Source organism: Macrobrachium rosenbergii, chromosome 12 (assembly GCF_040412425.1).
Source record: "Macrobrachium rosenbergii isolate ZJJX-2024 chromosome 12, ASM4041242v1, whole genome shotgun sequence".
Taxonomy (NCBI): Eukaryota; Metazoa; Arthropoda; class Malacostraca; order Decapoda; family Palaemonidae; genus Macrobrachium; species Macrobrachium rosenbergii.
This window is the reverse complement of record NC_089752.1, coordinates 27,265,522-27,290,478: the sequence shown is the minus strand read 5'-3', so window position 1 is coordinate 27,290,478 and position 24,957 is coordinate 27,265,522. Positions and strand designations below refer to the sequence as shown.

General features: G+C 38.0%; 2 protein-coding genes across 7 annotated transcripts in view; one reads left to right on the top strand and one right to left on the bottom strand.

Annotated features, from left to right (window-relative positions):
- LOC136844459 (uncharacterized) overlaps positions 1-4,483 on the top strand; it is a 264,237-nt gene extending 259,754 nt beyond the window's left edge. For both annotated transcript variants that reach the window (XM_067113714.1, XM_067113713.1), the window contains one exon: positions 51-4,483. In XM_067113714.1, the coding sequence (XP_066969815.1) occupies positions 51-1,676 (1,626 nt within the window). In that variant the 3' untranslated portion in view covers positions 1,677-4,483. The remainder of the gene's footprint in view (positions 1-50) is intronic.
- Positions 4,360-24,957, bottom strand: part of Rpn11 (regulatory particle non-ATPase 11) — a 66,751-nt gene continuing 46,153 nt past the window's right edge. For all 5 annotated transcript variants that reach the window (XM_067113715.1, XM_067113716.1, XM_067113717.1 and 2 more), the window contains exons 5-8: positions 21,578-21,690; positions 21,343-21,407; positions 11,714-11,849; positions 4,360-4,896 (exon numbers count right to left, since the gene is read on the bottom strand). In XM_067113715.1, coding sequence (XP_066969816.1) covers positions 4,735-4,896; positions 11,714-11,849; positions 21,343-21,407; positions 21,578-21,690 — 476 coding nt within the window. In that variant the 3' untranslated portion in view covers positions 4,360-4,734. The remainder of the gene's footprint in view (positions 4,897-11,713; positions 11,850-21,342; positions 21,408-21,577; positions 21,691-24,957) is intronic.

Here is a 24,957-nt window from a genome sequence, read left to right as displayed (position 1 = left end):
TTTATCATGAAATATAAATGATCATTATACAGTCATTTTTGTTTTTTCAGGTCTCCTTAACTCCACATGAACCTCCTCAACCTTACCTGCCACCACCTATCCAGCGTTACCCTTTAAATCTCCAAGAACGTCCATTTCGACAGCCCTCACTTGGTCCACAGACATGGAAACAGTCCTATCCACAGCATGCTAGTCTAGACAGAGATATACTTACAAGTCCTCGCCATCGTTTAGGGCATTCACCAACTCCAAGTACTTGTAGAGTTCCCTTTCATCCAAGATATGCAAACACCATCCCTCAGTCTTCACCAAGAATTTGTCGAAAAAACATTCATGAGAGGGCCAGCAAACCAGACTTTACTATGAATGGTGTTGGCACGCAAAGTCATGACTCTTCATTATTTTCCAAATATAGCTCTGTGATAAGCACTGAATCTGTAGTTGTAGATGTACCTGTTATAAATGAGATATCTACTCGTAAAAGAAAGTCACCAACACAAGATATGACTCCTCAAAAGCTTGAAAGTTCAAGTAAAGCTGAAAAAAATACTGTTAATAGAAGTTCATCTAGTATTCCTATTTTTTCTCCAGGAAAAGATATGACAAGGCGTGTAATACGGAGTACAGCTGATAGCAGAAATTTGAATAGTGTTTTACCAGAGATTCTTTACCAAGATAATTTTTCTTCCAGTGATAGTCAGGTTTTTAAAAGTAAAGGTCTTAGTACTGGCAGAGAACCAGCCAAGAATAGTCCATTGCCTCATGATAATTCTGAAAGAGACACTTCTGCTACAGCTTTTACTTTCAGTACTAAACATTCAGTAGATTATGAAAATACCAAATGCTCTACTGTTGCCAAGGATTCTCAGAAGAAAGACCAAATTACAGATAAGGTTCATGAAGAAAGGTTGTCTCATGGTACAACCCGTTTACCAACAAAGATCAGCACAAATGAAGACAAAGATGTCACTAGGGAGCATCAATCAAAAATTCCTCCTGCACCAGCTTCTGGACCATCAGCTGTAAATGTAAAACCCAATTCTTGTCTCAAAGTACCTGGCAGTCCATCTTTGAGAGCAAAGCATGTAACGTTTGCCAATAAATTAATACAGCAGAAAGGTGCAGATATCAAAACTGGAACGCATTCCATCCAAGATAGAATTAATCGAAGCCCATCCTCACTACCAAGGCTTACTCATAGTAGTGCTCTTCCGTCTCATAGTGTAATGAATTCTCATGGTCAGAGAACAGAAGATAATGCAACCAGTTCCCTTGGTGACAGAGCACCTAGTGAGAACCGTTATGCAGATGGGTCAGATTTACAGGTTGTGCCATGCAGAGAAGGAGATACACAGGTCGTGACAACAACTGTTAGTGTTCCAGGTAGCAAAACAAAATATTCTGTATCTGGAGATAACAGGGGATCAGCTAATTCACAATTATCATATGACAAAAATAGGTCAGACTTAATCATGTCTTTTTCCTGGATGAATCAGACCTCAGAATGTGACACTCCATGTGTTTCCTATATAGAATCAAAACATGCTGTACATGGTGCAGTTGCAGCATCCGAAAATGGAGATCTAAATGTAGTTCACAGAAAAAAGGACAAGGGTTTTAGTGAGAAGTCACGTAAACTTCGAAGCAGATTAGCAGCAAACTTTCCTCTAAAATGAGATTTGAATATTAAGTGTAGTTATTTAATTCCAAGTAGGTCTGTAATCCAAATTTATTCGTAATAGGTTTGTGTATTATAGTGATCACACCAGAAACGAGCAAGATAAAATCAGCTCCAAGTTGCCTTAGCCAGAGTACTGGAAACTATTAATCATTTGTAATGTCTTATCCTGTCAGGTCATCCTAGAAGTACTGTAGTATTGCACTAAAATTGTTTCATGCCACATCAAGTATAACTGAAAAATAGTCTTTATTCATCAGCCTGCCTCTCTGTTCTTTCCCTAGCTGTGAAAATCTGTAATGCTACTACAGTACAGTTAGGAATTTCATGGCTGAGTTTGTAGGTAATGTCTTAGTCGTGTTTAGTAGTCATGGTAACTAAAGGCAATATTCCACTAGAAATTATTAGTTTAAGAGCAACAGAAATTTTTTTTTTTTAATATTTTAGTGTAGGCATAAGGTAGTTTATCCATGTTTTATGTGTTAAGAGACCCTCTTTTCCATATTTGCTATTGGATGCAATTGTGATTGTCTTAAAATTGTAGTGTTATGTTATAGCTTTCAAGTTTCAGTACAAACAAATGTAATGTTTTACATAATCTGACCTCATGAAAGGTTAGGCCTTACAAAGGCCTCTAGAAGTTCAACCAATCTGTTTTCTTTTTCAGTATAGTTTGATGAAATATGTTGCCATGGTGCTGCTCTGAGAGTATTATTACAGGTTTAATATTTAAAGACAGTTTACATTAAAAACTGGTATTATAAAAATTGTGTGAAGCTGCAACAATAATAGGAACACACTTCATCTCAAGGAATATTATAAATCTTAATAAGTGCTTTTGTGACTAGTCACATGCAGATTATTTCCTGTAACCACATGATATACTCCCAATATACAGTATAGCTAAAATTCACATCGTAAAATAATTTGCAAGTAAACAGTCAAGTATTACAACTCAAATGTTATGAATGTTGATGCATGAACTATTTGATACCCATGCATTCTAGCATGGATATGTTGTGGGCACTAGACAAGCTATGATAGCTTTTTGTAAAATTGTTATGTATCACTGCCAACTAGGCCATTAATATTTTTATCCAGCCTTGGAGCTTTAAATATTGTGTGTTATGCTGAGCAGCTGCACATTGCATTAACATTACTGTTCATTACTACACTTGAGAATTTACATAAGTAAATTAAGCACTCTGACAATTAGAAACAGTATTACTCTTGTTTCTTGCTTTGTTCAGTAAGGTTTGTTTATTGCTCAATTAACACTGGAGGTAGAGTACAAAAATAGCTGCCTCTTGCAACAAGATGGATATTTGCAAGGTAAGCTAGTACTAAATGTGAGTGTTTGTGATATATGTACAGATGTACTTATATATTATATGGAGAGGAAAAATGAAATATCTTTGGAAAAAAATATGGTAGTAATCTCAAACAGTATGGAAATTATACCGATCCAGTATTAGGTAAAGGGGTTTTCTCCCTTCTAATAAGGCTGTGGTTGTATGGAGTAAGGGTAAGCGTTAGGTGTAGTTTATAGGTTATTTTTATAAGACTTTGGCTTTTAGAAATTTAGTGGAGGCCAAGTCAGTTTCAGACTTTTCTGTTGTCTTGTTTTATATTGAAAGCATTCTGTTAGGTTTAAATTATCCTCAGCCTAATAACTTCTTTCAAAGTGAAATCACAAAAAGACTGGAATTTCAGCTTGCTACAAACTTTCCTGTACTTTTAATTTACATAGCAAAGAATACAGATTTTTTTTTATATTATGTTTACTGTAAAATACATTAGTTAGAAAAGATTCCAAGCAGCAGCTGTTAAGTTCTAAAATCTTTTGTTGATAATGAGGTTCACAGATTTCACATATCTTTTTAAGTGCAGTATGGTAACAAAAACTTGATTAACTAACTGCAATCTATTAAATACGTTTTTGTATGTTTTTGGAAAATTATGTCATTCAAATAGGAAATCAAATGAATGGTAGCTGAAAAGTTAAAGATTGTTCCAAGGATGAAGGAAACTAATGAGTGCTACAGCAGTATTAAGAATTCCTTGCCTTGACTTACAAAGACTATTACATAAAAATCTGCTTTGACATTTGAGCGTCTGTCAAATCAAGATTATTTTTGGGGTTGAATGCTGCATGTATTTGCATATATTGAAAATGTAAAGCACTTTCTACTATTTTCATTAGTGTAACGAATAGCCTTTGTGAAGGTAGGTTTCATAAGATGCCTTAAAACTTGAGCTTAAAGGTTAGTAGCATTAAAATCTTACCCAGTGTTGTGATTTGCATTTGTCCTGATAGTTTAGGTTGTACAGCAGGTCAGTGAAAAATACTGTAATTGCTGTGACATTTCATCTTTACACTTCAGTAGTCTTAAGGGAAATTTTATCACCAAATACTGTATTATTGATCTCACACCACTTTACACATTTGCATGTAGTCCCGTCTTCCTACTTAATGCTATGCTTAAGTCTTTGATGGTGCTCTTTCCCTATCCTCGGGCTTATACTGCAGTAATGTGTAATTTGTTATTCCATACTTCTAATATACTTAGTATAAATTTGTTATTCCCTACTTCCAGTACCCTTTTGTATATAATACATTGCAAAATTTTTATTTCATATAAGCTAGGTTCATTGCTTAAGCCCTAAGTAAAAGAATTGGAACAATTTAATATGTTTTATTAATAAGTGAACAGAATGAAAAAGTTTAATTTTGGTACAGATTTTTATAATGTCTTCCCTGTGTTGTAAACATTGTGTCCTGTTAAATAAATAAAATGTCTAGTCTGCCTTATTTGACAAAAAATCCTTTGGTTGAAAAGTTCAGACAAAAACAAAAATAATTACCTATTATTAAGTTTACTTGTACATTGTCTGTAGAAATGGGAAGGCAAGCCAGAAAATGCTTTTACTTTTGAGGTTTCTATACCAAAAAGATAAATAACTTTTAATACCAGTAAGCATGAAGGTTTAGTAGCACTACATTTTTATTACCCAAAATCCAACATATAAAATTCTCCACACTACTATTATAATTTCTATTTGAAAATAACGGTGTCAAGCATAGCACCAAGACACTGAACAATATTTGATGTCATCAGAACTTCAACTTTATCTTCTAAATGCCTCTTTGGATCCAATTTACCCACATTCTTGATGGCTAGTTGTTCTGGTGTCATTTTTTCCTCCTCTTCCAAACTCTAAAAATAGAAAGATAATGCACATTAATGAAAGATCCTGCTAAAGTCTGAAACGTATGATTAGGATGTAGTACATCTTTAAGGCTTTCATAACTGACAATGTTCCAATGTAATCAAAATAATCCAAAACATATTCCACAAAAACTTTTAAGCACTATTCAACTTCCTTATTAACTTCAGTTTACTTGTGTTCCTGAAGCATACATCCCCTTCCTTTTAATTTTAAACTTAAGTTCTACATATCCAAAAAATTTCAAATGTAACCCAGAACATTTTAACAACAAAACACACAAGAAGCACAGATTCACATTGTGTAACACAATGATGGCTCCAAATCAGTGTGCCTAAGTTGCCCCAGTGCATTACATGTATGCCTAAAATCTATATATCAATCAATCAAATTAGTGTGTAACATACTGATGGCTCCAAATCAAGTCATCTAACATATTTGTTCTCTAATGATATTCATGTTTTCACAACAGTAACAGTCATGATTAACATTCTGCCACAATGAATATTTGTATTATCAGTGACTTTAAGTGGTATAGATGCCTTTCATTACTCCTGTCCCAAAAATAAAGCTGTACAACAAATTCGGTTTTCATTACGCAAATTACTGTGTATGAAACTGGTCAAAGTTGAAATACATTTGGATCCTGGGTCATGTGGGCATCAAAATAATGTATGCATATGTTAACCGGCTGGTTCGAAGGGCAGTCTTTATACTGAAGTATCTGTTTTAAGAACAGAATTTTAGCATCTCACCTTTCTTGAGATGTTATTGGTAGTCATGGCCTTACCTTGGGTCAGTAAATCCCTTCTCTTTCTGTCATAAGCTCCTCTCTAAACCTATCAGTGCACAAAGGCCTACTGGAATAAGACACCGATATGGAAAACTAGACTTTATTGACAAATTTAACGAAAGTAACTCTGCAAAAATTACGGTTAAGAAATGGAGTGATTCACTCTATCAATAGAAGACCCAACTAGAGAACATACTGATTTGCAAACTAGCATAGTTGGGAATTTATGCCAAACCATTCTAATGATTAATACCCTGATCAACAAACAAAGTAATAAGGCCATACAGACCAAAATAAATGTTATAATGCAAGAGTCAAATACACCACTTCCATATCCATTGCCCTCCAGGACAATGTTTGAAATTCCTGTAGGAAGAAACTTATTAAAACCTGAAATTAAGCATAATCAAAACAGAAAAATGGCCAAGTTCATTATGTAGACATCGATCAGGTTCACTGCAGCACTATATAAAGTCTGGAAAAATACGAGTTCATGAGTTATGGTATTCACTCCTTATGTCCTTAAATAATGAATCTCCATACTGGTGTGCGCTTTGATCACTACACACCAAGTTAACAACACATCTTCGCAATTATAGTTCACGGCAGTTTCTCCCCGAGAGACTCGGTGTTCCTCTCGTTATATGTCATGGGAAATCGCATAGACGCACGTACATACATTTACGGTGCATTAGTTCAGTGCACTTAAAACATCTGTCAGACATTCCTCGTCACCAGCACCATCGCCTCTACAGTGAAAGTTCCCTGCCAGATCATCTGACTTCCAAAGGTCACCTTTGTGATTATTACACATATAATGTAGCCAAAGCCCTAACTAATGACCAGATTAAATATAACAATTCCCAAATCAGCTCTTACAGTCCAGCCTCTTAAATCTGGGAACCTTGGGACCAGGTCACTGCTGGACCACAGAAAATCCCAGAATATAGAATACACCCATAAAAAATGAAGCCCCTACATAAGTTTTGCAAGCTAATTCCACATACAAATAGCCTAGCTGCCGACTTAGTAGGTTAAGTTCTGACACCACTTTATACAACTTTATTAATCATACATATTTTCACTATCATTTTATAACTTCATAAGGTATAATTTTCTGTAGAACAGTGTACTTTATTTAAAACATTTGCAAGTTAGCCTAACCATAAGTTAACTACATAACTATTCTCAGAATCTGCAGATTATCATCAGTGACTTTCATCTCCTAAATTTACTATCTTCGTCATTTATTTTGAGTGTAGAGAGCAATGAAATGACAAAAATAAAGAATGAACTTTGGCGATCACTCGGTGCATTTGACACTTCGCCGTCAAAATGTAAACAAAGCACACTGACATCTATTGAAGAAAATGTACACTAAATATTTGCTAACGGGAGGGGAAGGATATAAACATTTTCTAGAATAGATAAAGATTTATGCTTGAGCTTCTTACCTCTAACATCTGCTCTTTTGCTAGACATATCGAAGGGGTAAATAAACAGCTACATAAAAGAAATGGTGTCTTTCAAGCACTAAGAGTAAGGAATTTGTGGGTTACCAAATGTCATTTTATTGATTAAACAGTTTTGACTTGTATTTATGCATTTAAATTTAATCTCGAAAACATATTTGACTTTGCACATTTTCATTACTAACAATTATTTTCAAAACAGAAATATGGCATAATTTTTGCTGTCAGGAAGTTGCAAACAATATGTGGCGCCACTCAACGAACTAATGGTGGCCGATTCAAGATCGAGCCGGACCACAGAATGCCGATTTTAAGAGGTTCGACTGTACGTCATTTCTCTACAATAATTTTTACCAAAGGCAAAGTTGTGGAATGAACTGAATAACAATTTGAAATTAATTCAACTCAAAAATGGGCTCTGGCATTCTCCATACCTGATGGAGAGCCACATTTAAGTGATTCCAACTCAATTTTGAATTGGTCACTCAGACCCACCTATATTTACTGAACAGGCTATATAACCTCCCCATCCCACCACTGCCTGTACGAAGAGAAGTCAGGGCAACCCTAACAGTAAAAACAAATCTTATGTGGATACCCAGACTTAGAAAAGTAGCGGATGTAAAGTTCTTGAAACACTGCACTTCCACTTAATATGCTGCACCATAGTGTTTCCAATATCCCTTTAGCCCTAACTGCACTCACTTTTTAGCCTTGCTTTATCTCCATTCCTTTTCCATTCTTCTATAACTGTCCAGGCTCTCAAAACAGGAATTTTTGCTAAATCAAATTTTCTATATCAGGCCACATAAAATTGTTTCAGATAGAAAAAACTGCTTCTACTTGTGCCCAAATGCCCTCCTCAATTGGGCAGACAAACTAAGCACTGAAGAGCTGTTAAAACCAACAATTGTACAGTATAGTTACACTTGAACCCCAAAGTCACATGTTCTGACTCAGCAATCTGGTTAAATTACCTAGTATCATCACTACTACAGATGATTTTACATCAGTTTTCCCTTTATGGGGCGAGATGAAAAATCAATTCTCTCTCTTCTCCGTCTTGTGTACTTGAGTCAAGTTCAAACACACAACTTTTCATGTCCACTATTGACAAAATTACCAGGAGAGCTTTTAACAAGGTTCCCCTAGGTGAGCGATTTTAACAAGGTTCCCCTAGGTGAGCGAGTTCTTGCCTATCATCTTACTAACTAAACTAAGGGGATTTTCAAAAAGTACTCGGCAGCATATCTACAAGAATGGTATGAACAGGAAAATGGAATTTAATCTGTATGAACAGAAAATTATTTGGGAAAGAGACCCTGTAACTACATACCCATCTTTGCTGAAGATGATAATAAATGAACCAAAAGGGTGATTGTCAAGCCACAGGGGCACATACTACTACAATCAGCAGTAGTACCCGTAACAAAAGTGAACAGAGGCCAAATCAGAAACAGCAGCAGCTACATGTCAAGTTACACCCAACAAGGATTGAACAGGTAGTAGTTACAAATGAGAGGGGTCCAGTAACAAAGAGTAAGGTCTGCACCTTTTAAAGGGAACTGCCAGTGTTGGGTGCAGCTGCAACCAACTAACCAAACCTGGATGGAGCAACAGTCACCTTGGATGTAGGCACCATCCTACTTGGACAAGAGCAATGGTCAGACCTAAAAGAACTGCCATCACTGTGCATGGTCCTAATAAACAGAGAATAGTATAGGGAGTCAAAGTGAGATCTTGCCCATGAGGAGTTTTCAACCACAACAGAAGCCCCCCGCCTACCCCAAAAATTCAAATAGCAAGCTGATGTCACAATGGGCAAGTATTAGGCCAGTCCTGGTCAAAAAGGTGCACAGTAGCTCCATGTAAAGCCAAAGCATACAGTTAGTTATAAAAGAATTGTTTAACCAGACCTCTGAACTCTTTTAGGGTTCTTCTCGGGCTGGGAAAGGAATGGGGGAAAGATTACATAAAAAATTAAGTAGTTAACTAAATAAATAAATAAATAAAAAAAAGGGGGGGAATTAGAAAATAAAATCGAGAAAAAAGAAAAAAAAAATGGAAAAAAGGGGGAAGATTATATTTTACTTATCAATTTAATTTTGTTTAAGAAGAGAATGACATTATTAATTGAAAAGTTATTACCTTCTGCTAGAATGTCCTTTATTGATTTATTTTGTAAATAAGTCTTTCTTTCATGGTGCCATCTGGGACAGTCAATCAAGATGTGTTTGATTGTTACTGGGATGTTACATCTTTCACAAGTTATTGGGTTTGTGTGCGGAGTTGACATCAGATGACCATGTGTGAGTCTGGAGTGTCCTATTCTGAGTCTTGTTAAAATAACCTCATTAATTCTTTGCTTTTGGGTAGAAGAATGCCACTTTTTAACTTCGTTCTTAATTTGTTTTAGTTTGTTTTGTGGGGGTATATTTGTCCAATCATTTTGCCAAAATGCACAAATTCAGTCCTTTGGAACAGCCCACAAATGGGAATGTGATTATATGTTAGTTTTAGAAGTTAATCATTATTATTTTATTTTTATTTTCTGCATTAGTGAAATGGCATGCATGTTACGAAATGTATACAAAGCACGTTTAATTTTATAAGCTGTTTTTGGTTTTTTGTAGTCATAAGCTGGATTATATTATGAAAGAAGAACAACATGAACAGGTGGGTGGATGGCATAATTGTAGCATTTTTGGACGGATTAGGCTAGAAAAACTTTCAGTATGCGCATCACAGAGATATTTTGAGACCACGAACATCCTTGGACCAGAAAAGGGGGATCAGGGATCACTTGTGAATGTGAAAGATATGTTAAAATACAACTTAGGAAAAATTGACAAACAAGACCATCCATCGATGGCCCGTGTCATAACTGCTACTATTAGAAAAGAGAAACCTACCGCCACGAACCACTCTGTCTACAAGATATAAATCTCTGGCAAAAACAGACATCCACGTCAGAGAACAGTATTCTAGTAAAGGAACGACAAATGACCTAAAGCATGTTGTACTGATTTTATCACTGTTATAAATATATGAGGCCTTCCAGCAACTGCCTACCTAGGAAGTGCAAAATATAATCATGTGTAACAGGGGCCAGGAAAACCTGGATGGTTAGTTAGTTAGTTATAAATGATTTGTTTAACCAGACCTCTGAACTCTTTTAGGGTTCTTCTCTGTGTATGTAGGTCCATGATCACCCTCCCATATAAAGTGACTCTCCCACTCTGAACATCTCCCAAACCCCAGCTTTTACCAGGGAGAGTTGCAATTTTGTCAGTATTTCTGACAACCAAGCGGACAACCTAGCTCAACAAAGGAGGAAGACGAAACAAGGTAGATGACATCCAACAGCCCTTCCGCCAAGATCTAACCTCTCACCATCCCCCAAGTATGAAGAGAAAAAGCTAGCAGCTCACAGATGGGTCAAATAAGGAAGGAACTACTGTTATCTGAACCTCCCTCAAAAATATTGCTAAAAGTTGTTCCCAAATTCTTGTAGCTAAACCTAAAGCTGTACCTAGTCCCTTAGTCCCAATATATCAAAGAACAGCATCTCTTCAACAGGAAATAGGAATGCTATTTGGAAATCACAAACGATATTCCCAAGAGAAAATTCTAAGTGGGGTCCCTTCCTCAGCAATCCAAAAAACAGAGACAGCAAAATACTCCACTGAAGCAGTTCACATAATCCGACTCCAAAAAAAAAAGTATTAACTCTAATAATAAAAATATGTTTCTTTAGTATAAAAACAGAAATCTTGCTGTAAGAAAGGTCAGTACTTTGTATGAATCATACTAAAAAATGTTGCTTATGCTTTGACAATCTGATTATTTCATATGGGTTTCTTTCTTAGTCTTCATGTTCACTGTATTTTAACATTTTTTAGTATGATTCATACAAAGTACTAACCTCTTTATGTGAACTGCTTCGGTGGAGCATTTTCCTGTCTCTATCCTTGCTCTCTCTCAGTTTTTTGGACGGCTCAAGAAGGGAGGCCCACTTAGAATTTTCTCTTGGGGATATCTTTTGTGAATTCCATTTAGCATTCCTATTTCCTGTTGAAGAGATGCTGTTCTTTGATATATTGGGACTAAGTACAGCTTTAGATTTAGCTACAAGAATTTGGGAACAAATTTCAGCAGTGAACATGAAGACTAAGAAAGAAACCCATATGAAATAATCAGATTGTCAAAGCATAAGAAACATTAAAAAGTTCATTCATTCTTCTTCCAGTATCCAAGACACACTGCACCACAAACTCAATAATACATAGGAGCATTTTAATTATTTATTGTTTCAGTATCCCCAATAATAAAAATGCCAAAACCAAATCAAATCCCATGACCAAAGCAGTAAAGGAAACATCTCCCCACTTACCTACCCGCTGAGAGTCAACAACCTTGTTATCAGATTCAACCACCAAACCAGCTTCCACTGAAGGTATATCTATATAAAAAGTGAAGGTCTGTATATTTGTATGAACAAATAATGTAACAAACATTTTTCACCCAACAGCAATGCCATACCTTGTTGTAAGCAGTAGCCAAGTTCAGGATTTCTTTAACAGTATCTTCATTAAGACTGCTGTGCTCATGATAATTCTGCAGCATAAGCCCCTCCATCCAAGATTTCTTATGTAGATTTAAGAGCATCTGTTGTTCTCTGAAAGTAAATGCTACATTTATTACTGAAGACTTTGATAAATTCTCAAAGTAATTTGTATTGTCCTTATATATGCAAACCAAAGGCTTTTATATTAACAGAACAAGCTAGAAATAACGATTGAAACTTGGTAAAAAGGTGGTTAACTTGTGGAAAGTAGGTGAGTAGCATGACATCTCCCACTGATCTGTTGAAATCTGTCACTTTTCCCCTTCAGCAAGAGGGAATATGCAGAGATGGTTTTGGATGGTTTATGACACAAGGCTCTAGTCTGTATATCTAAGACCATCTCACATAATTACCTGGCATTACTCTGAAAGCTTTACAAACATGTGAGGTTATGAATGTCTGTCAAGTCACATAACACTTATAATGACAGACTGGAGGGGCAGTCAAGCACCCAATTTACATAGATTCCCAGTCTGGTATACAAGCAAGAGAGGGCTGACCTCTGTGAGCTATACAGCCTGGCATACAGATGGAGAGGTTGATAAGGCCCTGTGCCTGAGTTTCCCTCACCTTGTCAAAACATACTCTAAGTTCAGGGAAATTCCACCTTTCCCAGTTTTTCATCATTAGGGAATGAATATTAGCTCTCTACGACCACAGTCTCCGTTTGCTAAAGAATGGACAGAGAAAACGCATCATTAGACTTGTCTTCCACCACATGTTCAGTTTTGTAACTCTCCTGCACCCTCAAGACCAACATATACACAGAACTGTCACAAGCTGGGAAGTATGTAAGGGAGTGTAATGATCTGGTATCCAAGCATCTCTTCACCAACTTTTGCCCAACCATGCACCTTTGATGGGATACAAACTTGTCTGAAAGGAGAAGGGAAAACTACACAACACACTCATTTCTTCCTAAAGATGAATGGAAGAAAATTTATCATAAAGGCTACACAGGAGTTGTGCCAACTGCCACCAACTCTTGGAGAAGAAAAACAAACAAGAAAGATGACGCAGTCATAGCCGATCCTTCAACATGCAAGGCAACCAAGGAAGCGGTCAGACTTCACTACAGAGAAAGAGAAAGGCCAAGTTTCCTTTCCAAACAGAAACATGTGTTACCTGTAACTACCCAAAAAAGCAGTTCCTGGGTCCTCTGCTAGGGCGCAAGGATATTGTAAAACAAGGGGAAGTTAAGAAGAGCATTAAATTTCAAGAAATTATCAAAACTTTGTTTTGGTATTTTTGGTATTTTAGTTTAACATCCTAATCCTAATATACTCAACCTAAAGTATTATTGCACAAAAAAATTTCCGAGTTTATCGAAAATTCTCTTTGCCACATTTATGGTCCACAAAGATGGCCGAATTTTGGGAAAATACTAAAATTAGTGTTCAACAATTTTTGGGCAGATTCACGTCCAAATAAACATTTACTTAAGTATAACTACTCAAAATAAAATGTTCAGAGCAGTTCACAGACAATTTTGCTCACTGGTTTTGTTGAGCAACAAATTATCACAAAATGCCAAATGATCTACACTCTTTCTAGTGGACACTAGTAATTTTACTTTGGTTGCCCTGCCTAGATATCAATGTTTTTCTTTAAGTGGAAACTGAAAGAAAATGCTGGTACTATAGTAGGGCGACTAAAGATAAACTGAAATGACATTCTTATAATAAAATAAAGTTTTATATATACTTACCAAGTAATTACATACTTATTAGTTCACTTTACACGGCAGCTTGAATTCAAAATTTAGCGGGTAACACTTCGCACGTGTGTGTAGATGACCAGTTCTGCCCACTAGTGGGAATATTAGGAACGACTTTAGCAGATAACTTCAATCTGTTCATGCCTTATGTCCATCAGCGGGGAGGAGAGTGGGCTCCGATCATGTAATTACTTGGTAAGTATATATAAAACTTTATTTTATTATAAAAATTTCATTTTTATATTAGTAACTTACCACATAATTACATAGCTGATTTCCACACTGATAGGAGGTGGGATACATGGACATTTTCTACTCCAAAAGCATTAAGTATGTAATAAATTTGAAAATAGAAAAAACTGCTAGCATTGAAAACCAACGCTTGTCATTACCTATCAGCTAAGACAGCTACTGGGGTACTGCCTCTGGTAGATGCTCATCTTAACTCGTAGTGGCGTGGCAGTATAGCCATTCGTCACTTCCTACTTAGTGGGAACTTTGCAGTGAAGGCAGTACTTCAATGGCTAGCAAAGCATGATAGCTGCTCGCCCTTGCCCTGGGTGTAGCACCAAAATAAAAACCAGATAACATTGTCGCCTACACTGGGATAAAACCATAACCCATCCACTGAGAGTGGTGGGTCTTCTGGTACAATGTACCCTCTAGCTCCGCAAAAAAAACTCGACACCTTATTACAAGGTGAAGAGACAATAGGAAAAAAACTCCTATGTTTCCTTCTGATACTATGCCAGTCACTAGAAATAGTCTCAAGGCACTGAAAGATTCAAAACTGTTTAACTTCCATTAAAAATAGTGAGAAACGAAGAACGATTACATTCCCAGTAGTTCAAAGGCAGAATGGACATATGAGGCATAAAATGTATGCAAGCTAAAGAGGCAGAGGTTACCATGACGTCCTTAGCTTTACTTAAAAGAAGGCACACTGCTCTCTTAATTCTGAGTGTGTCCCAGTTTAGAAGTCCACAAAGGCAATACGTTCTAGTCAGTGAATGAAACGGATCTTGCCATATCACCATATGTAAAGGGTGGTCCTCTGAAAAACTCCAAAAGAACAGAGACCTCCCTATTCTCCCACAGAGCTGGAGAGGGCTTGAATGCTTGGAGAATGATCTGGTGTCACGCTGTAGCTGGCGCCAGAAGCACTGAGCACCAGCTGAGCTAAGAGCTCGGGACTGGCGGGCACTCGTGGGAGCTAGCGGGTGCTCGGAGCAAGAGCTGGCACCAGGCTGGGCGCCAGGCAAGCTGGGAGCCAAAAGCTCGTGGCTCTGGAAGCTCCATAGCTGGAACCTGACAGCAGCTGACGCCAGACTGTAGCTGTCCAGGCAAGCTAGATGATCGGGATTACTTGGAAAGAAAGTGAGACACAGAACACGACTATACTTCCAGTAGGGCTATGTGAAATGGAAGTAGAGATGCGGAGGACGAATGTAATTCCAGTAGGCCTAAGTAGAATAGAAGTAAAGGACAAATGAGCCTGAAAGCTGAGGAGGAAGAGGGTGTTCTGATGTCCTTGACTTTCACTTAAAAGGCAAAATGTTTCGTTAGCATTAAAAAATATGCCCTTTCAGGATGTGATCTTAGTCCGATTCTGTTCATGTAAAAACCTGAAAGCTGTAGCTGGACAGAAGGTTCTCTCCTCTTCAATCAATGATGACTGTTAACTTCCCAAAGGAGAAGGGATGGATCTAGAGCTTGAATAGATCCTCATTATGGCTAAAAATCCCAGTGTAAACAAGGAAAAAAGTGTCTCCCTGTGAAAATACCTTCTCTAAACGATGACTTGGATCTCAGTAGTGCATCCTAGTCGAAGCTAGAAGTCATTCGGAAGGGTGTCTTCAATGTAAGTTTGCTGAGAAGACGAACACAGGGGATCAAACAAGGGACTTGTCAGTCATTCAGAAAACATCCAGGCTCCAAAAGACCGGATTCCTTCCTCACTTGGATGCATCAAAGACCAGATAAGGTCATCAAAAGCTAGGCCCCTGTGTTTAAGCACTCAGTTAAGTATAGATCAATATCCTTTACTGATAGAGGACGAAAGATGTGGATCTCCTCAGGTACAGAAGGGGTATCCGAAAATGGGCCACAAATGTCTCTAATAAGTGGGGTAAAGACTGCAACACCAGCTTGAAAAAAAGGCCCACTTAGACTAGCTAATGGGGCTAGAAGAATGACATCTGCCACCACACTAGTTGAGCAATAAGACTAGCAGAAAAACCTTGTACTGGTGCTTTCTGAAGCTTCGAAGGTGGCAAATAGGAACAGACGGTCTGCCCCATGGACTCCACATTTCCTGCCAGACCAGGGGACGTAAGGAAGTACCTGCTCTCAGTTCTTCTGCAAGAACTTTAGATGACCTGAATGAAATCGAATCTGATCTGTTAACAGTAGAGGTTCTCTTGCTTGGAGAGAAAATGAGAGAGAAAACGAGCCTACCTTCTCTAAGTGTACGCTAGGAATGGAATCTCGTCTAGAGAGAACTACCGCAGTCCAGGTGTAAACAAAGGTCAAGAAGCACTGAAGTTCCCAAGTGAAATGTTTACAGCTATCTAACATATGTGAGAAGGATCCATCAACTGGGGAACAAGACCTGGAAAGTTTCCGGTTAACCTGTGGGTTCCTCGACCAAGATCCGAGGTGTAAAGCAGAAGACTAGGTCTGGGTTTAGAGGAAGAAGAGGGTTACATACTTCATCTATGTATGTGCAGCTACCACTGCAGGTCCAACTCATGTGAAGTTTGTCTAACTTGACTAACGTCTCGGTGGATGACAGAGTCCCCAGTATAGAGACTCATCCACTAGTGTTCTGAGAAAGAAGAAAAAAGGGGCAATATATTAGTGGACCATCTGAAACAAGCAGTGATTCTCTAGGCAGATGGAAAGCCTGAAAATTCTGAGGGTTGCGGCTGACATCCAAAAAGCCGACTCTTGCAACAGAGACTGTGTTCTGAGGAAGAGGTGATACAGGTCTGTAGGCAAAAATAATAGGGCTGACTGTGACTGTGTCACTCTCACACTAGAAAAGGAGCACCAGAGCTCTCTCTTCTTGAAATTCCAGAGAAAGAGTGGAAAGCTCTAAAACCAATCTCAAATGTCCTTGTCCATGCAGGACAGGCCTAAGAGACAATCCGAGGTGATGTCTCTCGGTAAACACTTGGGAGTCCTCTAACTTCTTAGCCCGTGCTCCTGCTGCTAGTCACGAAAAAACCTTTTACTTCAAAAATCTTGACAAGATCTCCGACAAGGAGGTCTTGTTCCGTCGAAGAACCAGAGGAAGCAAAGTCCAAAGACAACTGTCTTGCTCACTTTTCAACAAAGTAAAACTTCCAACTCTCTAAGAGACTTCTTGGAGGACGAAGAAAAAAGAGCCAAAATGCTTGTGAGCAGTCTGTATGGCACTCAGAGGCACTGAAGAGTTGGCGCCTGTTGATTGGAGACTGGTGCTGACCACTTGAAAAGCCGGAACCAGGCATTCAATCGGAGACTGGTGCTAAAGAAAGAACAACAGTGTGTGCTTAGCAGAGACAGGTGCCAAGCACTAAAGAGGAACTTGCACCAGACACTAGAAGGCTGGTGCTGAGCACATGAGAGCGGAGGATGGGAGCTCTGAAGGTTGGCATCAGGTACTAAAGAGAGCACTGAGTGCCCGGAAACTGGTGTCGGGCATCTGGGAAGCATATTCCCCAACTGTATTATGGTTCGGCCAGACAAGTGGGTGCCTCGGTTTTTTTTACCATGCCTCTAGGTTAGGTTAGGTTAGGATAGTTCAAGGATACTGCTTATGTATTTTGGGTGTGGTAAACATATTGAGATTATTTCCAAGAGGATTCTATGGTTAGTTTTTAAGATATGGCATCCTGCTTTTTTCAGGGAAGGTCCTGAACCATAACAGTTGGAGAATGTGTGTCCGGCAACAGACACCGAGAGAACAGGAACTGGTGCCAGACACCAGTAGGATGGCACCAGGTGCTCAGGAAGATGTCAACTCGACGATAGATGACAACACTACACATCTATCAAGATGCCTTGCCAGTGGCTGTCTAACACTACACATCCATCAAGACGCCTTTCCAGGAGCTGTTTGCTGATACCTGGGAAATGTACTACAGGTCCGACTGTGGGGGCGACTACCCATGGGCAAACCCATCAACCTCCCTTGAACTTTGAGTATTCCTCCTCCCGGGTTTAGGGAGTCTGACAGGGACCTTTGTCTAAGAGAGTGAGCTGGACGAGCAACCACCTTCTCCAATACACATCCACCAAGACACCTTTCCAGCAGCTGTCTGTCGATGCCTGGGACTGTGCAACAGGTTTGAGAGAGAGAGAGAGAGAGAGAGAGAGAGAGAGAGAGAGAGAGAGAGAGAGAGAGAGAGAGAGAGAGAGAGAGAGAGAGAGAGAGAGAGAGACTGACTTTCAGTACGACTCCTCCCAGGTCTAAGGAGTATGACAGTGACTTAGGTTTAGGAGAACCGGCGGGCTGAATAATCACCTCCTCCACTGCACAACACTCCCTTTGCAAGGCTAATTTTCTGTTAATCCAGACACAAGACTGGCAATGGTATGGGAAGGAAGCTAAGGAGACGGGTGAGGAAGCAAGTGGATAAACATATAGGGCTAGTAAAAGGAGAGAAAAGGGTATGTCACCTTTGTACATGCCTGGCTGGCTGGCCATGGGCACACTTGGGCGTTCAGGCGCTTTGGCGTGCCTTAGCTGCACAGAGCACGAGTTGGCACCAGATGGTAGGAATCGCCTGTAGGCGCTCGGGCGCTTTTGGCTGCTCAGAGCACAAGTTGGTGCCAGATGGTAGATGGCGCCCACTAGCACTCGTAGCATGAGCTGGCGTCAGGCTGAAATGGGTGCCAGTGGCTGCTTTCTGGGTTATGAAAGTGAGGAGCATTCACGATCTGCGCTTCAACCCCGATGCATTTTATCCTTGCACAGGAGACATGAGAAACTTCTCAGAAAAAGTTCCACCTTAGTAAACGTACTGACGAAGCAAATACTGGGACTGATTCTCGGCCAATAATAAAGTATTGTTATAACTTGTTACAGTACTTGTTGACACTTATCTAGGTCTCACACCACTTCCAAGTGCTTGCAGGGCCTCCATTATCAAATTAAAAAGTATATTCATCAGATTTATTGCCATGAGCATGCATCATCACACTGCATGTTCCACATTCACTGTTTAATATTCCATATCACAGCATTGATAAAAAAAAAAAAAAAATTAAAGTTCATTTGGAAAGACTTCAAATCCTCAAACTGCCTCAGCTCAAGATGAAGCTTGCTATATACAGTACACCCCCCATATTCGCATTCTCACAATTCGCGGACTCACTGATATGTAGATTTCTCTATGGAACATATATACACATTTGTGGAAAATTCGCCCATTCACAGTATTTTTCACTGAGAAATATTCACTAATTATTGTATTTTCATATAATTTTTATGACTAAATGCACTTTTTGTATTAAAACTATTAAAATACTCAGGTACCCAGGTAGTGCTCAAATTACAATAATTCACCTTACGATAATTCGATTCTACGATGGGGTAAGCAATTAATACCGATACGACAATATTTATAAAATATTTTTAAATTTCACGAGGGTGCAGGCAGCAGCGTACAATCAGGCAGCAAGAGAGACCAAATTACACTAGGACAACTTCTTTTCCTCCATCTCTTTATCCCATCTTCTGATTAAAAAAGTAAAAGAGAATGATAAAAGTATTGTCAGTAACGTTATACTCTTGCGTAAATGAGTACAGCCATAAACAACCAAATAAGAAACCGTTGTTTTGCTTATACCCGAATCGGTAACAACAGCTGTTTTGCTTGTATTTCAACCACCGTATGGTAGTAAACAATTACCGTAGTTATGTTGCAAATGACACTGAGTAGAACAGGACTGATATATTTTTACATTACACCCTTATTTGCTATGGATAAAAGATTAGCAAGGAAATATACTGCTAAATTTAAGCTGCAAGTTGTAGCTTAAGCTGCGAAAACAATGTTCAAGCTGCTAATGACTATAAATTATTGTGCACCGGCAGCATGGATGAAACTCAACCGTAAATACAGTTGGAGAGAAAGTATTTTAATCAAAACTACTGGCCATGAAAGAACACATATTACTGCTGTTTTCACGCCAATAAAAGATAATATGTAGAGTCGTATTATGATGAAATCAAATGAAAATAGCGAACGGAATCTTGATTTTTTACACAAAACAAACATGCCCCAAACGGCCAACATCATCCACTAACGAAAAAATAGCTAAATTAACTTCACAACCAGATGTATTTAAGTTACATTTTGACTTAAAAACGCTTCATATAAAGAAAAATAACCTTGCCCCGTATAAACAAAGTATCTAGAGACTCATTTACGCCAACAAGAAGCAAGAAAAGCGCTCTAAACTGAGTTGAATACAGCGAAATATACTTACCGCGTAATCGATTTCCAAACCAAAACATTTTCTCTGAGGCTTACAGGAACTTTCAGCTGTGTTTTGGGATTGAATGATAAAAACCAAAACAACGGGCAAAGGCAAAAACAACCAGCTATGGAGAGGAAGGAGAAAAAGAAACGATCTCTCTCATTGGCGTTAAGAAAAAACTGAGACGTCACAGGGTTGAGATAAAGTCCCTGGCCTCTTCCCATCTTGCCTCTGTGACAGATGCCAGATGCCACCAATTCCTTGCACAAACAATTCTTGTTTTTATTTTTACCGGTTTCCAGCTGGCGCCAGAAGATTTATCCTAATGTTAAGACCCAGGTTTGTTCCACTTATGAACAACTGAAGTTTGTCAGCATGGGGTTTAAAGTTACTCCAGACCCTGTGTGCTTAGGAGCAGAAACCATGTCTCTCCCTAGCTAAAGACTGAAAATTATGTTCAAAAGATGCAGGGTCAGATGAAGAGGAGCAAAGCTTATCATCTGGTTGGCCTGCAGTTAGGTTAGGAAGTGCCAGAAGTACCACTAACTAACAGAAGCCCTGAGGACCCTTCAAACCTCACAGAGGGAATGAGTTGTGGTAAGTGTAAGGCAGAATGAAAGGAATCATGACAGATTATCTATTCCTGGAACCGAACTAAAAAAGCTGAAAGGATTAGAGAAAGAACTTGTGCAATACCTGATTGCTGAGAAGAGGTATGACCTTCCTATCAAGACAGGAAGAGCTGTAGGAGAGGAGCTATAAGTAAGGTCCAAAGAATAAGGAATGAAGGAGAGAGAGCAGGAACAGTAGAGAGAGAAGAACCTCACCTACTCTTCTGCATAAGATCGCACGATCACACACTCCCACTTTGTTTCTTAATATCAAACCAAAATTCTTATTGTGAAGACAGTCAGTAAAACATATGAACACTTCATAACTCTGAGAACATGAAGTTCAAGATTGGTACAGATAGCTGCTAGGGATACAATTATAATTGAAATCACTGTTCTAGCATCCCCATAAACTAAACAGCTATTAACCACAAAAAACAAAGATTTTATTGTCAAGCTTCAACAACCAGAGATGTCTTGATTCTACTGATGAAGAAAAAGTGACAGGTTATCCACAAATGAATACGCAGCGCCCCATCAATTACTAGCTTACCATCAATTAACCACACCGTACCAAGCTTAAGACCATTTTCACCTTACCCTGGTAATACTCCTAAATAAAAGGCAGTGGTTTGTGTTTTCATAAGAACAAAGATAATTTTTAACAAGGAAACTCAATATGGAATAAATAAATGCAGAAATTAGACTGTAAAGACAAAATTACTTATAAGTAATATAAACTAACCTTTCATTCATTCTGTATTTAATTGGGATAGAATAATAGTGGCGATTCAACCCATGAATCAATGCCTGAAAAAAAAAGAGGAGTTAATTTTGGGGGTTTTAAGACACTGAAATTCTTAACAGTATTACGGCAAGCTGACTGAATACTTAAAATGAAAAACTATTAATCAATATAAGATGAAAAAATATAAGCCATATCGCAATTATTCAGCAGCATTTAAAACTGCATACTGTACCTGAATGGATGGCTTTTGTAAATGGCCAAGGTTTGAAGTAGTCTGTCTTGGTTCCTGGCCCAATACCATCATATTTGGATTAATGAGGCGGAAGGCATCAATAACAACCTTGCCTATAAATATAACAAACACACATATTAGAACAGATGTAAAACATTTTTCTTTCAAAAAATGGCCCCACACCTATAAATAAAATATACTAAAACCAGAGAGAACACATTTACAGACCTATATAATCACTAAATCTATTTCATTATTTTTCCATGAAACATAAATCATAATAGAATACCAAATCAAGAGCATTCAACAAGACTGTACTCCATTGGCTCCTTCATGGCGAAAAGGGCAGGGCATGGGAGGTGACCTGCGCTGCCACATCAAATATTCCCACTCACATTGTATGGTATATGAAGGCAGCATAAGTCATACAACACAAATATAATTGGTTGCTAATCAATTTTTTTCCCAATATTAAAGGCCCTTGTAATTTTATAGCATTTAACAACAATAAAACAACATGTTTATTCTTAAATGTGACAAAAAAATTTCCAGCGCTGCCAGTTCCTCTCTCACCTGTTAAGCTGACCTTAGGGCATAAAGATGTCAAACAGCCCGTGCCTCCACAAGGGAAGCTCAGTCAAAACACTCACTGACTCATTAAGGAGTCTGTCACCTTACAAACAACATGGAAGGAAGTCCTCGTTCCCGCATTAATCTTCATCCACAGGCTCGAGAAATCGTTCATAGGGTCGTTAAGTACTTTTCTAAAGAAAAGGCAAACCGTGGACCCATTGTGGATATCAGAAAAACACTACAACGCACCTCAGAAACAACAATGATACCGGAGAGAACAGTCAGCAGGATTTGCAAAGATACGGAAGAGAGATGCGGCACAGCAATTTTCCTGGAACGGGAGAAGCATTACCCGAGAACTGTGACAGATTTCAACGATTTTGACAAGAGCGTTTTACATAGAACTGTTTTAGACTTTTATGTAAGGAAGGAAGTACTAACGCTTGATTTAATCAAAGAAAAGAAGATATATGAATAGAAAAAAGTTATGAATACTCTAACTGGAAAGAAACGAAGGACCATGTTGTGAAGAGATGATAAATAGCTGCCGGATCAGAGACCTGGAAGAATGAAAATATTTTCGAAGGAGTGTCGAGGCAATAGGGAACACCCAGAAGTATACTGCTCCCAGGAGACATTAACAAATGCCAAGGAGGTTAAACCTCCTTGACAGAGGCACGGATTAAAAGGGATAAATGGGAAGGGTAGGCCTTTAAAAACTTGAGAGAAGTACATTTGGCAACGTAGGGGACAACGCCTAAATCGCCATGAAGGCGCCGATAGAGTATAGTACTTAGACAGCATGACAATCTACTGAATGGCATAAAAACTATGGTACAAATGACTTCATAAATTTCAGTACACATCACAGCATGTAATAACTATGTGGAAACTCCACATAGTTATTACTTAAGAATGTTACTTACATTTTACATGCTTTAAGCAACTTTGTTTCACAGAGAGCGCTGCCAGCAGCTGCGTATTTTCTAAACACAGGGGTATTACCTGCCATGTATCACCTTTTCAAATTACATGCTATGTGTGCAGCTGCCAGATGTCTCCATAGCTTAACATGATGTATACCGATATTCATAATTCATAAAGCCAACTGTATATGTCAGCAGGTATATAAAGGGAAATATCACGTCTAATGTGAATGTACAGTAGTTCTGATTCCATGAAGCTTAGTTGAGAGAAAAAGAAATATATAATAACTGTCATGATCAGAGGCTACATTTAACACATAAACATGGAATTTCTAGATGATATAGACATCCATTTCAAAATATAATTTAATCTGAATAACAATTTCAGCACAGTAAAACCTCACTTTAACGGACCTGGAACCAATGGACATTGGATTTAACAGACAAAGTCCGGCCAAGGGTAGTGGCTGTTGATGTTTACATTTACTTGTGCACTAACTCAGCATTGGTGTGAAATTGGAACTTACCATGTATTTCTGTGTATAAGACAACCTTTAGATAAGACGAGGTAGAAAATTATGGCAAATTTTCATGAATTCATCTCATATCTTTAGTATAAGACAACAGTATAAGACGACTGCTAAATTACAAAACCATCTGTGTATAGACTAGCTTTTGCAATAACAGGTATCTTATGAAATACTGGTTATGTAGAGATGACGTTATTACAAATGCTGTTTTCCTTAAAGTATTCCTGGAAATTAAAAAAAACGAAATAACAAAGCCAATTCTACATCACGTTTTTCCCACACACGTCACCTAAAAGGAAAACCATTGTTTTGTTTACGTTTCATTGCCAATCACAAACTCCTACCAATACAATAATGTACAATAATTATTGTACATAATTATCGTTTGTATGATTAACTGTTCCAAATAGTTACTTACCACCAAAATGATAATGAATTTTTTAAGAAAAATTAATACAGTAAACCTCCCATATTCGCATTCTCACGTATTCGTGGACTCACGTATTCGTGGACTCACATATTCGTGGATTTCTCTGTGGAATGTATCTACCCGTTATTCGCGGAAAATTCGCCCATTCGCGGTATTTTTCACTGAGAAATATTCACTAATTACTGTATTTTCATATTTTCATGACTAAATGCACTTTTTGTGATAAAACTATTAAAATACTCAGGTATAAGCATTTTTAGAGGGTTTTTCTTGTGGTTAAACTATCAAAATAGGCAGTTCTAAGTGTTTTTAGAGGAGTTTTAAGTATTCGCGGATTTTAGCTATTCGTGGGGGGGGGGTGCAGTACGCATCCCCCGCAAATACAGGGGGTTTACTGAATTATGTTATCCTAAATGTTATTACTACCACAATTACACCGCCATTAAAATTTCTGAAAGATTACCAAAAGATAAAGATTGCTGTGAGCGCAACCAAAACTTGATGTTTACACTTTGTCAGATGGCCTCACATAGATAAAAGTTGATTTCAATGATATGGAATTATTCCTCGAATAGTCTATCTATTATGAAGATATGCCAATAATATGTAAGGTAAAAATGGTTTTATTACATTTACGTTTCACCGCCAATCACAAACAACAATAAGATAATGTACGATAATTTTTGTTCGTATGACTGAATTGTTCTAAACAGTTATTTACCACTAAAATGATAATGAATTTTTAATGAAAAATTAATATTATGTTATCTTAGATGTTATTACTACCGTAATTACACTACCATTAAATTTCTGAGATTACAGAAAGATAAAGGTTGCTGTGAGTGCAACCATAACTCGATGTTTACATTTTGTCAGCTGGCCTCACATAGATAAAGGCTGATTTTACTGATATGGAATTAT